The sequence below is a fragment of the Macaca fascicularis genome, chromosome 18, assembly GCF_037993035.2.
Source record: "Macaca fascicularis isolate 582-1 chromosome 18, T2T-MFA8v1.1".
In the NCBI taxonomy this organism is placed as follows: domain Eukaryota; kingdom Metazoa; phylum Chordata; class Mammalia; order Primates; family Cercopithecidae; genus Macaca; species Macaca fascicularis.
Window position 1 is genome coordinate 77892144 of NC_088392.1, and position 12404 is coordinate 77904547.

General features: G+C 43.8%; 1 protein-coding gene across 7 annotated transcripts in view; it reads right to left on the reverse strand.

The window, feature by feature from the left end:
* Nucleotides 1-1068: 1068 nt before the first annotated feature.
* The window catches only part of PPP4R1 (protein phosphatase 4 regulatory subunit 1), a 73720-nt gene continuing 62384 nt past the window's right edge, over nucleotides 1069-12404 (reverse strand). For all 7 annotated transcript variants that reach the window (XR_012427345.1, XR_012427344.1, XM_005587185.5 and 4 more), the window contains 6 exons: nucleotides 12133-12294; nucleotides 7597-7697; nucleotides 4568-4688; nucleotides 4345-4479; nucleotides 3500-3641; nucleotides 1069-2229 (listed from right to left, as the gene is read on the reverse strand). Coding sequence is in view for 5 of the 7 variants with exons in the window: in XM_005587185.5 (XP_005587242.3) it covers nucleotides 2066-2229; nucleotides 3500-3641; nucleotides 4345-4479; nucleotides 4568-4688; nucleotides 7597-7697; nucleotides 12133-12294 (825 nt within the window). In the remaining 2 variants the exon portion in view is untranslated. The remainder of the gene's footprint in view (nucleotides 2230-3499; nucleotides 3642-4344; nucleotides 4480-4567; nucleotides 4689-7596; nucleotides 7698-12132; nucleotides 12295-12404) is intronic.

Sequence of the window (12404 nt, forward strand, 5' to 3'; positions counted from 1 at the left end):
CCTGGAATGTTCTAGACTACAGCCCAGGAGACCCAGGAGATGTGATAGCAAGCCTGGGCAGAGGAGGGGGCAGAAAGGCCCTTAAATGCCACATATAGGGGCTTTTTTGTGGAGCAGGGACAGTGCCAAATTCAAGTTCTTTACCCCCAAATATACCATGTTAGCATAGCCACTGCTTTAAAAAAAATGCTGCTACTAGTGTATGATTCTAATGCAGTTTACAGAACTGAAATACTGGGGGCCAAAAGTATGTAATAGCAGACAATCTGCAGCTCACACATGAGGCTGTATCAAGGGGCCAGGTCCTCCTCCAGTTTCTGCTCTGATGCTTTCAGAGGCCTTCGGAGACCACCCCACACCCTCCACAGCTACTCCCCAGCCCTGCCCCCATGACCCACTTCACATATTACCTATGCATTTATCTATTTATTTGAACATCCTTCCCAGTGAAATCTGTTCACACTTATATCCGCAGTGTGTAAATATCTGGGTTATAATGTGAGAGGCAGCAGCCAAAGGCTTATTTGTAATAGTGTAGACAGGAAGCAGCCCATGTATTCTCAAATCCCACACTGAAGTTCAAAGGAACTTATTTTGACTTACTGAGGAGTCCCCCCGCCCCCCCCGGCTAACTAAATAAAACCAAAACTCACAGAAGCACCAGGGGACTCAGGCCAAGGTTTTCAAACCAGGCTTACAGGAACATCGCACATTTATACACGCAGCACTTTACAAAACCACCTTCACAGAGGACCTCATTTGCCTGCAAAACAACCTTGTGAGAAACAGGGTAGGTTTTACTAATTCCCATTTTACTGATGAAGAAATCGAGGCTCAGAGATGCTTGACTGTGTCTCAGGAGCTTCAAGACAACCCCCCCCACTGCACACCCACTGTCTTCGGGCGGTGGGGGGGGGTGTCCAAGCTGTGCCAGACACTCGGCACCCACCTGCCCTTAGGGCTGTAGGCAGGGGCAGGAGGAGCACCCAAGAGGCACCTGCTGCCGCCAAGAGCAAGACCCAACCCCGGGGACACAGGCAGATTCCAGAGAAACTAATAAACTAGTTAAAAGACAAGTATTTTAATCTAGTTTCCCCACTTTAAACTAAATCATTAATACAGGTCACAAATTGCATTTATTGGTAGACATCTAGAAAACAATCAAAAGTGTATATATCTCTCTCTATAGATCTTATTAATAAATTTTATTTGGACAAGAGAACTTGTGCCACAACAGTTTAAACAGCATGATTAAAGACTGCAGCACTCCCAAGAGTGGTCACAGGTATGTACAGTATGTGAAGAAGTTGCACCTCTGAGCTGATCATGATCAAGTTAAAAACACCAGACATACATTATACGTCTAATAAATTTCCTTCAGGTCATGACCAGCATGAAGAAATCAGACACAGACACTCAGCAACCATTCTGTAAATGTGGCAGCAATATGCTGCGCTTAAGAGTTAAAGTCAATCCTACTTTTGTGTTAGCATCAAGCCCTCAGGGGAAGTAAAAAACCCTCCTTTCCCATTTACACACATCAGAAATGATTCACACACAGGGCTGGGCTGGACAGCTGGTCACACAGCCCAGCAAGTCCTTGTGCCTGGGAGAGAAGAGTCAGGGCTGATACTGAAGGTCTCTTTCACATCTGGGCAAACGTGTGCCTTCAGGCTGTAAGAATTTCATTTGTCGGCTGTTAAATAAAACCAGGAGAAAGCAATGCAGGTCTCTGGGAATCTCATCCCTTCCATAAGGAAAATGCTCTGCCAATTCAAGTTTCATTCAGTCAGGAAGACGGAAGGATTTAAGGCTTCGGTGACAATTATAATCCTCTGAGAAATTATTTCCCCTTAAAGTCAAGATAAGATAATAGTGTTTACTGTACTTTCTCTTGACTCTTAAAATCCCTGGCATTGGGTATAGGCAACTTGCACCTGCAGTGAAGCCTGCAGGAGAGGGAAGTCGCTCCTCCCCCGAAAGCTATCCCAGGTCACATACGTGCGGAACGCCCACTGAACCTCGGCTCCCACGGAAGCAGGAGAGACACCGAGATTCAAGCCTTCTAGTAGGTTGAGGACGCTGTGCTCATGGCATCTTCAGAGATTTTGGTACTGGCAGGGTGGATGCTTGCAAAATACTTGACATCGCTGTCCCGGTCCATCTGAAGAGCCATGATGGTCTGCTCCACAGCCTCCTGGTGGCAGCTGGCAGAGGCCAAGAAATAGTCTGGAAATGACACGTGCACAGGACAGATGAAACCAGTCCAACGGAACATTTCAGAGTTCCGTCAAGTACGAGTATAAACAGTTAAACTGGGTATTTCTACAAGTACAAACAGAAGCCACACTGAAACATAAACAGTAATCCAACCTGATTTGTTATAGGAAGAAAAAGTGCCACAATAAAAAGAGTTATGAGATTTATCTTGTTTTTATAAGACTAAATCTCATGATATTCAATGACAGCTAAGGAATAATTAAATTATTAAATAAATAAATAAATAAATGAAAACATCACACTTCTTAGCTATTAAGTAGCAGTAAAAGAAAAACGCTTCCAAACACCAACTACAAAAAAAAAAAAAAAAGGAGGAAAAAAAGCAGCAATATTCATTTATCCTTATTCTTTGACGTCTACTACAAATTTCTTTCTGTGCTTCATTCATCCATGCAACTATATTGGTGAGGTGTTTGGGTGGCAGGCGGGGTGGGGGTCGATTAAATAAAATAAACCACCTTTAATCTTGAAGAGATTATAATTTCCAACAAAACAAATACTACGGGGCATCTGTCTCTTGCTTAATGAAGAGAAGGAGGGAGAGCAAACACAGGTACCAGCCTCCATACTGAAGACTGCAAGATTGCAAGTGGCATGCTGCCAGCCAATGGTTTGCACATAAAGAGAACGAATACCCAATTTTAAAAACTAAGTTTTAGGTCAGGCACGGTGGGTCATGCCTGTAATCCCAGCACTTTGGGAGGCTGAGGCAGGCAGATCACATGAGGTCAGGAGTTCGAGACCAGCCTGGCCAACATGGCCAACATGGTGAAACCCCGTCTCTACTAAAAAGATAAAAAGTTAGCTGGGTGTGGTGGCAGGCACCTGTAATCCCAGCTACTGGGGAGGCTGAGGCAGAAGAGTTGCTTGAACATGGGAGGCAGAGGGTGCAGTGAGCTGAGATCGCACCACTGCACTCAAGTCTGGGTGACAGAATGAGACTCAGTCTCAAAAAATCAAGCAAACAAAAAAGCTAAGTTTTAAATGATAAAAATGATCCATGCCTACGATAAACTCCAACTTGAACAGTAGAGGGCTAAAAAACTCCTTTCATCTTCCATGCCCTCTTGGGAGAACCACCAGAACAACTAAAATATTTCCTTCCACCAGATTATTTTCTCTGAGCAGACAATACTTCTGCTTTGGTATCTGTTGATCAGCGCAGTCGACAGACCTCCCTCTCTACTCACACGCTTCTCCTAGTAGAGTCACTACCTACCTTTTTCTAGCAGAGTTTGCCTTAAGGTCTTTGCAAGCAGCACTCGCACGTTAGGAACCCTGTCATTTGCTAAGGTCAGCAGATGCGGCATCAGATGCACAGCAAACTGGTCCATGGGAAGGCAGTCATCCTCAATGACAGTCTGGGGAAAAGAAACAGCTGCTCTAGGCTTCTCTGTCAATGCAGCCAAAAACTCGTCTGCTGGCCAACAAAATCTCTGAGTGACCACAGGCACAAATTTTACTTACTGCTTTTTAACCAAAATTCCAGGTACTTGGGAACTCAAAAAAAAAATTACATAATTAACTGCCCACATGGACAGACAGGTTTTAAACTGTTCTACGGAGACCTAGAGCGTTCATTCACACTTTCATTTCACACCTGTGCTCTGGGTCCCAGGCATGAGCACCCTCTAGTGGGAACCGTGGTATGGTATATGTGTGCACAGTATGTGTGTGGTGTGGTACATGTATGTATGCCTGTATAATATGCAGTGAGGAACACGCATGTATGTGCACTGTCAAATGTACACATGCACACGTCTGAATGTGTGTAGAGCAGAACACGCACATTCCAGGCATGTGGTGTGTGGTGTGGAACATGCATGTACAGCAGGCACGTGGGGTGTGTGTGGTGCGTGCCAGTGAAGAAGGGGCTTGGCTGGCTGGGAGGGAGAGGCCAGCAGATGCCCAACAATGGGGACAGGTGATCCTAGAAACAGCCAGGCTACCGTAAGGTTCTGTTTCTTAAGAATAAGGAAGAGGATGAGAGAGAGGTAGGAAGTCAAAGAAGACATTCTTCTAGGAGAAAAACTCACAAACAGGTAAGCCCAGGGCCTCGCTTACCTGGCAGACAAAGACAAAGGCTTGCCGACCAGACCACTTGGGACATCTGCCAAAGTTCTCCACAAGTTCATTGATGAGGTCCACTCCGAACGTTGGTGGTGTTGCCGCGTGCAGCTTCTTCACCATCTCGCTGACCTGGGAGGGTGAGTGTGAAGTGAGGAACAGCTTCCAATCTAGGATCTTAGAGTTTACTGGTCTAAAATTTTAAAAGTTCAATACATACCAACTTGTAGGAAATCCAACGAACAGAAGAAACCTTGTCTGCACACAGATTCAGAGCAATGGGACGTAAATAGTCATAAACATCTCTGGGACTATATAACTCTAGAAGTAAAATCAGCTGTCTACAAAAAGGAATTACAAAAAGATAATGTTTAAAAATCGGCGAGACAAATGAAAACAGGTTCTCATTTAAATAATCTGCAATACTGGATTACGGAGCACCTGTCTCAAACACATGCAAAGAGGAGCGACTAAGCGGACCTCTCCTGTCCAGTTACCTCCAGTCTCTGCATCTGGAAACGCACTTACATGCTATTCAAGTTCCGTAGAGTGTAAGGAAAACAAAAGCCGTAGAGCTCTGCATCCATGGGAACTGAGAGAGCAAAGCACTTCCTAGTATGTTCAACTGGAACATGGCCCACACTGATCCATGGTTACAGTGTGGAACGTGCTGAGAAGCTTCCATCTACAATCAAGTTTCTCAGTAAGAAGTTCCCGCAGGGGCAGGTAGTCTGCTGTGTACCTGTCGGGGCTCTGAGGAGCCTTCCTGGAAGGGACTCGCTAGGGATAACAGAGGGAGGGTGTCCTCCAGCGACCTTCCCATCACATCTGAGGGGCCCTGAGACTTTCATGACATCCACCAAGCTAACCTGAAGGCTTCAATGATGCCCTTGAAGAAATACCTTGGATGTGAGACTTTTGCCTTTCAGATTTTATGTTCGAGATGATTTACATTTCTAATAAGCAGGAAGTCAACTGTAACATGAACGTAGATTATGCAGTCATGACAATGCACCTGTGCATACAAACATACAACCTCAAACAGACACACGTACTTTTTGACAAAGTTCAAAATCAGAATTCCAAATAGGACATCAGTTTCTGCTTAGAATACAGAAAACTGCAAGAATGTCACTGACCCTACAGTAGAAAAAGCTATATAAACTTCAAGATCTTTTCTTGAGCCCATCAGAGAGCTGGGGTTGCAAAGCACCCAAACAGCCTAACTTTCCCCCTCAGCAGAGCCCAGAGGGACAGGGCACCTGCCAGCACATAACAGGGTGGGGAGAAATCAGCTCGAATTGTAGCCAGCTGCCCAGGGCCAGATGGTGGCTGGCACGAGCATGGAGTGGCTCAAGCAAAGCCATATGTGCCCGACACAGGGAGCTCACATCCCCAGGCAACCTTCTGACCTTCTGACTTCCACAGGGTGCCTGCCTCCCATGGGTGCTTCAAGAAAGACAGTCAGGAGAAACAGGAGCGATGTCTCATAGCAGGCAGAAGCGGCTGACGGACAGCCACGAATCACCAAGCACTCTACTGGGCCCTTCACTCACACAAAGCAAAAGGCTTAACCTGCTGGTGGAGGGGCCCAAAGCCTGTCTACCCTGTGGGCCAGCAAAAACGCTGCAACTGGGGGAGAGGAGAACTAACGCTCCTTATTCTAGGAGGAGCTGCAGGAAGTCCTGCCCGAGACCAAGCACAGACAGGAGGCCCCACCCATTACACAGGGGTGCAGGTATAGCTCAAGCCTGGGTGGAATACTCGCACTACAAGACCACTGGTGCCCCAGCTCCCACCCTCAGCAAACGGCAACGGTAGTGGCAGCCCACAGTGAGGAAAACTGAAGCCCCAAATACACTGAAGGTAACCACAGCAATGACAAAACGCAAGCCCAGCTTGATCCTGACTAGCTGGACTCACATCCCGGCACTACATGGCGGAAGAGGAGGCGTGCATTTCGAGTCAGAAGTGGGAAAGCCAGAACTCAATGGAGAGGCATTTTTAATACACTGAAAGACAAACTGTCAGCCCCACATCCCATACTCAGCAAAGACGTCATCTGAAAATACACGTGAGGTGTATGATCCGGAATATATAAATAGCTCTTACAACTCAACAACACAACTTAAGATAAACAACCCAATTTAAAAATGTGCAAGAGACTTGGATAGACATTTCTCCACAAAATATACACAAATGGTTAACAGGCTTATGAAAAAGTGTTCAACATCATTAGTCATTAGGGAAATGTGAATCATACCACAACGAGGTGCTGTTCCACACCCATCAGAACAGCTATCAATGATAAGCGAGTGATGGATATGCTAATTGCCCTTATCTAACCACTATCCAATATGTATTGCAACATCATTACATACCTTATAAATATGCACAATTATTATTTGGCCAATTTAGAAATATTTTTAAAATTTAATAGGAAAATAGGTGTTAGTGAGGACATACAGAAATTGGAACTCCCATACGTTGCTGATGGGAATGTAAAATGGTACAGCTGTTGTAGAAAAGTGTGGCAGTTCCTCAATGAATTAAACACAGAATTACCATATGGCCTTGCAAATCCACCTCAAAATAACTGAAAACAGATTTCAAGGATTAAATCTTGTACATAAACGTTCCTAGCAGCACTATTCACAAAAGACCACACACCCAACCCAAATGTTCCTCAACAGATGAATGCACTAAATGAATGTGGTATATCCATACAATGGAATATTTACTCAACCACAAAAAGGGAGGCAAGTTCAGCTAGAGGATACAATATGGAGGGACAACTGAAAGCATTGTTAGATGAAGAAACCAAGCACAAAAGGCCACATGTGGTATGATTCCACTTGCATGACATGTCCACAATAGGCAAATCCATAGATAGTAAGTAGATGCTTATTGGACATGCATTTTTCTTTTCAGGAGGTTAACATTTTAGAACTAGAGGGAATGGTTCCACAACATTGTGAATGTACTAAATGTCATCAATAGCAAATTTGGCTATGTGTATTTCACCATGATAAAAATAATATAAAAATGAACTAAAGACATTTTCAGGAAAAAAAAAAAAAAAGTTGAGGAAATTCACTGACAGTAAGACATGTATTACAGGAAGCGTTAAAGGGCTAGAACACCACATAGAAACTTGGATCTACACAAAGTAATGAAACTGAGAGAAGGTAAAAATGAAGTAAATATATACCCCTCCAAAATATAATCTAATAAACTGTTAGAACTTACTCAGCCAGTTCAGCTCGAAACCGCCAATTTCTACTATTATCTGTCACCAAAAACTCCTGAAGTTGATAAAGATACTCTCTTCTTTTGTCAATATGAAGAAGCTAAAGTAACAAAATAAAAATATTTACCAGGACAAGGTACAGACATTATTTCTTTTATTAGAGTGTGTAAAAACAGACTGTAAGCAATATGGTTAATTCTTCTGAAAAGGAAATGTAGTAGTTGTATTTAAATGTTTTAAATTTGGTATTAAGTTTATTTTTCCTTGAATAACACCATTTGCCTTCAGGAATCACCATCTTGTCTGGCAATCTTTATTCCTTGTGTCTATCAATGAGCCACACTAAACCCCACAGTACGCCGGGCACAGCTTGATTACAGGACTTGCCCCCCTTTATTCATATGACATCCTTGTTGCCATGGCCCCACTTAAGGCAGTAATTATGCTCTTAACCACGTGTGTAAGCCCTGCATGTGGCACTGTGACAGCACAGAGCAGGCATTCAGTATTTGTTGAGAGAAAAAAAATAAAGAAATGTATCCCAATAGCTGCTCTATAAATATTTAAAGGGGGAAAAACCAACCTAACTGTACATCAGATGGAAACCAATCACAGGGAAAAAAGCCAAAGTGTGAACTGAGTGACCACACATCTTCAAGAGACAGTCTAAGGACAGAATGTGCTACGAAGTCCTGAATATTATGTAGCTGATTTGATGTGGGAATTATTATTGGTGGAGTAACTCTGAAACTATTTCATTTATGTTGTGGAACTGAGCAAACTTTTTTTTTTTTTTGAGACAGTCTCACTCTATCATTCAGGTTGGAGTGCAGTGGTGTGATCTTGGCTCACTGCAACCTTCGCCTCCCAGGTTCAAGCGATTCTCCTGCCTCAGCCTCCCGAGTGGCTGGGACTATGGGCACCCGCCACCACGCCCAGCCTATTTTTTGTATCTTTAGTAGAGACGGGGTTTCACCGTGTTAGCCAGGGTAGTCTCCATCTCCTGACCTCAAGTGATCTGCCTGCCTTGGCCTCCCAAAGTGCTGAGATTACAGGCCACTGCGCCCAGCCACAACTAAGTATTATACATTAATGTTGTTAAGAACAGACTTTTTACCAGGAGTAAAAAGAAAAAAATATATAAAGTGAAGAAAAGAGAGGAAACAGTATTGAAATGGAAGTAGTTCTTAACAATATGAAGTTAGTAATTAAAAAAAAAAAAAAAAAGTACACACCTCCTAGCTACTATCTCCTGAAAAGACCTAAAAGAAATGACAGCCCAGGAGCAATAAGCACTTCCAGTGCCTGGATCTCAGTTTCTAAGGACCATTCTCCACTAAAAAGGACCACCGTTCCTTGGAGAAATAGCTGACTCCAGGCTGGGACAGGGAAAGGGAAAGTTGAAACTGCAAGTGTTGATACGCTTAAAAATAAAAGGACAAATCAAAGGACACAAGAGGCAGCTTTAAGGGGTCCCCACTAGTCAAATTTGATGCTCAAAACAAACGACAGAAATGGATTCCATTACGTTGAATTTTTTAAATCCTAGAGTCCACACCAATACTAAAACAACTTTTGAAACCGGGGAGGGAGAGAAGGCACAGGTTATTTTACACAGGAATGTTACTTAATAAAAACAGAAGGAAGGCCGGGCGCGGTGGCTCAAGCCTGTAATCCCAGCACTTTGGGAGGCCAAGGTGGGTGGATCACGAGGTCAGGAGATCGAGACCATCCTGGCTAACACGTGAAACCCCGTCTCTACTAAAAAAATACAAAAAAAAAAATTAGCCGGGAGCGGTGGCGGGAGCCTGTAGTCCCAGCTACTCGGGAGGCTGAGGCAGGAGAATGGCGTGAACCCGGGAGGTGGAGCTTGCAGTGAGCTGAGATCCGGCCACTGCACTCCAGCCTGGGGGACAGAGCGAGACTCCGTCTCAAAAAAAAAAAAAAAAAAAACCAGAAGGAATGGCCGAGCATAGTGGCTCATACCTGTAATCCCAGAACTTTGGGAGGCTAAGTCGGGGCAGATCACTTGAGCCCAGGAGTTCAAGACCAGCCTGGACAACACAGCGAAACCCCGTCTCTACAAAAGATACAAAACTCAGCTGGGTGTGATAGTGCGCCTGTGGCCTCAGCTACTCAGGAGGCTGAGGTGGGAGGATCATCTGAGCTGGGAGAGGTGGAGGCTGCAGTGAGCCATGATCGCACCATTACACTCCAGCCTCGGCAACAGAGTGAGACCCTGTCTCAAAATAAGTTAATTAATTTAAAAAAAACAGAATTATGAAAATAGAAAATCACTCTTTCACAACCAACACAGTTAACTGATTCAGGTAAGAACCATGTACAGATGCCTGGCTATGAGAGCACTGGTGAAGGACTCTAGAGAAAAAGATACTCAGAGTTCTAAAGTATCACCTCACCAATTCTCTATTAACCACAAAAGGTGAAAGGTCATTTTATAATGGAATTGTCAGCCTTCTCGTCACAAATGATGGGAAGAGCCAACATCACATTAGCCCTGATGTGACACATTCAGAAAAATGCATGAAAACCTACACAGGTTAACATGTCTGCAAAAAAACCCTGCTTACCCAGAATCAAATTGTGTAAATTCAAATTGAGGGTAATTCTGTAAAACAACTGGTTTGGACTCCTCAAAAATGCCAGTGACACCTAGATTTAAGAGGACTAAAGAAACATAACATTTAAATTTAATATGCACTTTATGGGATTCAAAATTGAGCAGAGAAAAACTAAAAAGGACAATACTGGGACAATTAGAAAAATTTCAGGCCAGGCGTGGTGGCTCACGCCTGTAATCCCAGCACTTTGGGAGGCTGAGGCGGGCGGATCATGAGGTCAGATCAAGACCATCCTGGTTAACATGGTGAAACCCCATCGCTACTAAAAAAACAAAACAAAACAAAACAAAACAAAACAAAACAAAACAAAAAAACCAGCCAGGTGTGGTGGCACACACCTGTAGTCCCAGCTACTCGGGAGGCTGAGGCAGGAGAATCACTTGAACCTGGGAGGCGGAGGTTGCAGTGAGCCAAGATCATGCCACTGCACTCCAGCCTGGTGACAGAGCAAGAATCTGTCTCCAAAAAAAAAAAAAAGAAAAAAAGAAAAAGAAAAGAAAGAAAAATTTCAATATGATCTACATAAAATATAGGTCTCAATGTTCTTGTTTTTTACTTTTTTGAGATGGAGTCTTGCTCTGTACCCCAGGCTGCAGTGCCTACGATCTTAGCTCACTGCAACCTCCATCTCCCAGGCTCAAGCGATTCTCCTGCCTCAGCCTCCTGAGTGGCTGAGACTACAGGTGCCTACCACCACGCCCAGCTAATTTTTTGTATTTTAGTAGAGACAGCGCTTCACTATGTTGGCCAGGCTGGTCTCGACCTCCTGACCTCAAGTGATCTGCCTGCCTCGGCCTCCCAAAGTGCTGGGATTACAGGCGTGAGCCACTGTGCCCGGTCTCAATGTTTTTTAAAAGGGAGGACTCCAATTACTTCTATCACTCAAGCCTTAGAATTATCAGAGTCAATTTCAAGGCTAAAGTCTAAGAAAAACAACAGTACTCCAGGATTAAACAATTTGTAAAAAATCAAGGCTATTCACTTTGGAGATAACAGCTCTTAAAGTAGTGAGGGCTAAACGTAAATTCTCGGACTCCTGGAATACCACATAAAGCCTCCAAACTTAATACACAGCTGACCTTCAACAACAGGGGTGTGAACTGCATCAGTCCACTTACACGGAATTGTCTGTCCCAACCAAGTGAGGATTGAAAATACAGTATTCCTGGATGCAAAGCCGGAGTACATGGAGGGCAGACTTTTCCTACACGCAGGTTCCACAGGACTGGAGTACTGCATGGATTTGAGTATGCATGGGGGACCTGGAACCATTCCTCCTGCACATACTGAGGGATGACTGCAGCTAATGGTTTTTTGTTTTTTTTTTTTTAAACATGTATTTCATTCAATAATTTTGAAAAATAAAAAGGTACAAACGCCTGTAAACTATCATCAGGCCAGGCGCGGTGGCTCAAGCCTGTAATCCCAGCACTTTGGGAGGCTGAGACGGGCGGATCACGAGGTCAGGAGATCGAGACCATCCTGGCTAACCCAGTGAAATCCCGTCTCTACTAAAAAATACAAAAAACTAGCCGGGCGAGGTGGCGGGCGCCTGTAGTCCCAGCTACTCGGGAGGCTGAGGCAGGAGAATGGCGTAAACCCGGGAGGCGGAGCTTGCAGTGAGCTGAGATCCTGCCACTGCACTCCAGCCTGGGCAACAGAGTGAGACTCCATCTCAAAAAAAAAACAACACTATCATCTAATACTGTTTTAAAAGTGAAAGTATAATTATGGAACTATTTCTTTTTTAAGTCACATCTTAACATAAACTTATGGCTATACTTTCTTACATAGGAACACACAGAAACCTCTCTTGGTGCTAGCAGAAGATAAAAGATTTAGATTTACAGCAGAATTTTGTTGTGCTTTTCTGCAAAAGAATTTAAAAGTTACCTTCAGAAAATCATGCAAGTGTTTAAGGACACCTATCCTGACTTCATCGAGGTCTTTTAAAAATCCATTAAAAATTGGAACCAGATCTGCAGCTGTCAACTGATCTCCAAGAATAACTGCAAGCTCGTGGATGGAGAATGCTAGAGTTCGTCGAACTTTCCACTGCAGAAATGAAAACACATTAGTAAGCTGACCACAAAGTACTCAGTACTTCAACCTTTAGGCAATATACGAAGGCTAATTTATATATGAATGTCACTAATCTCAAAACA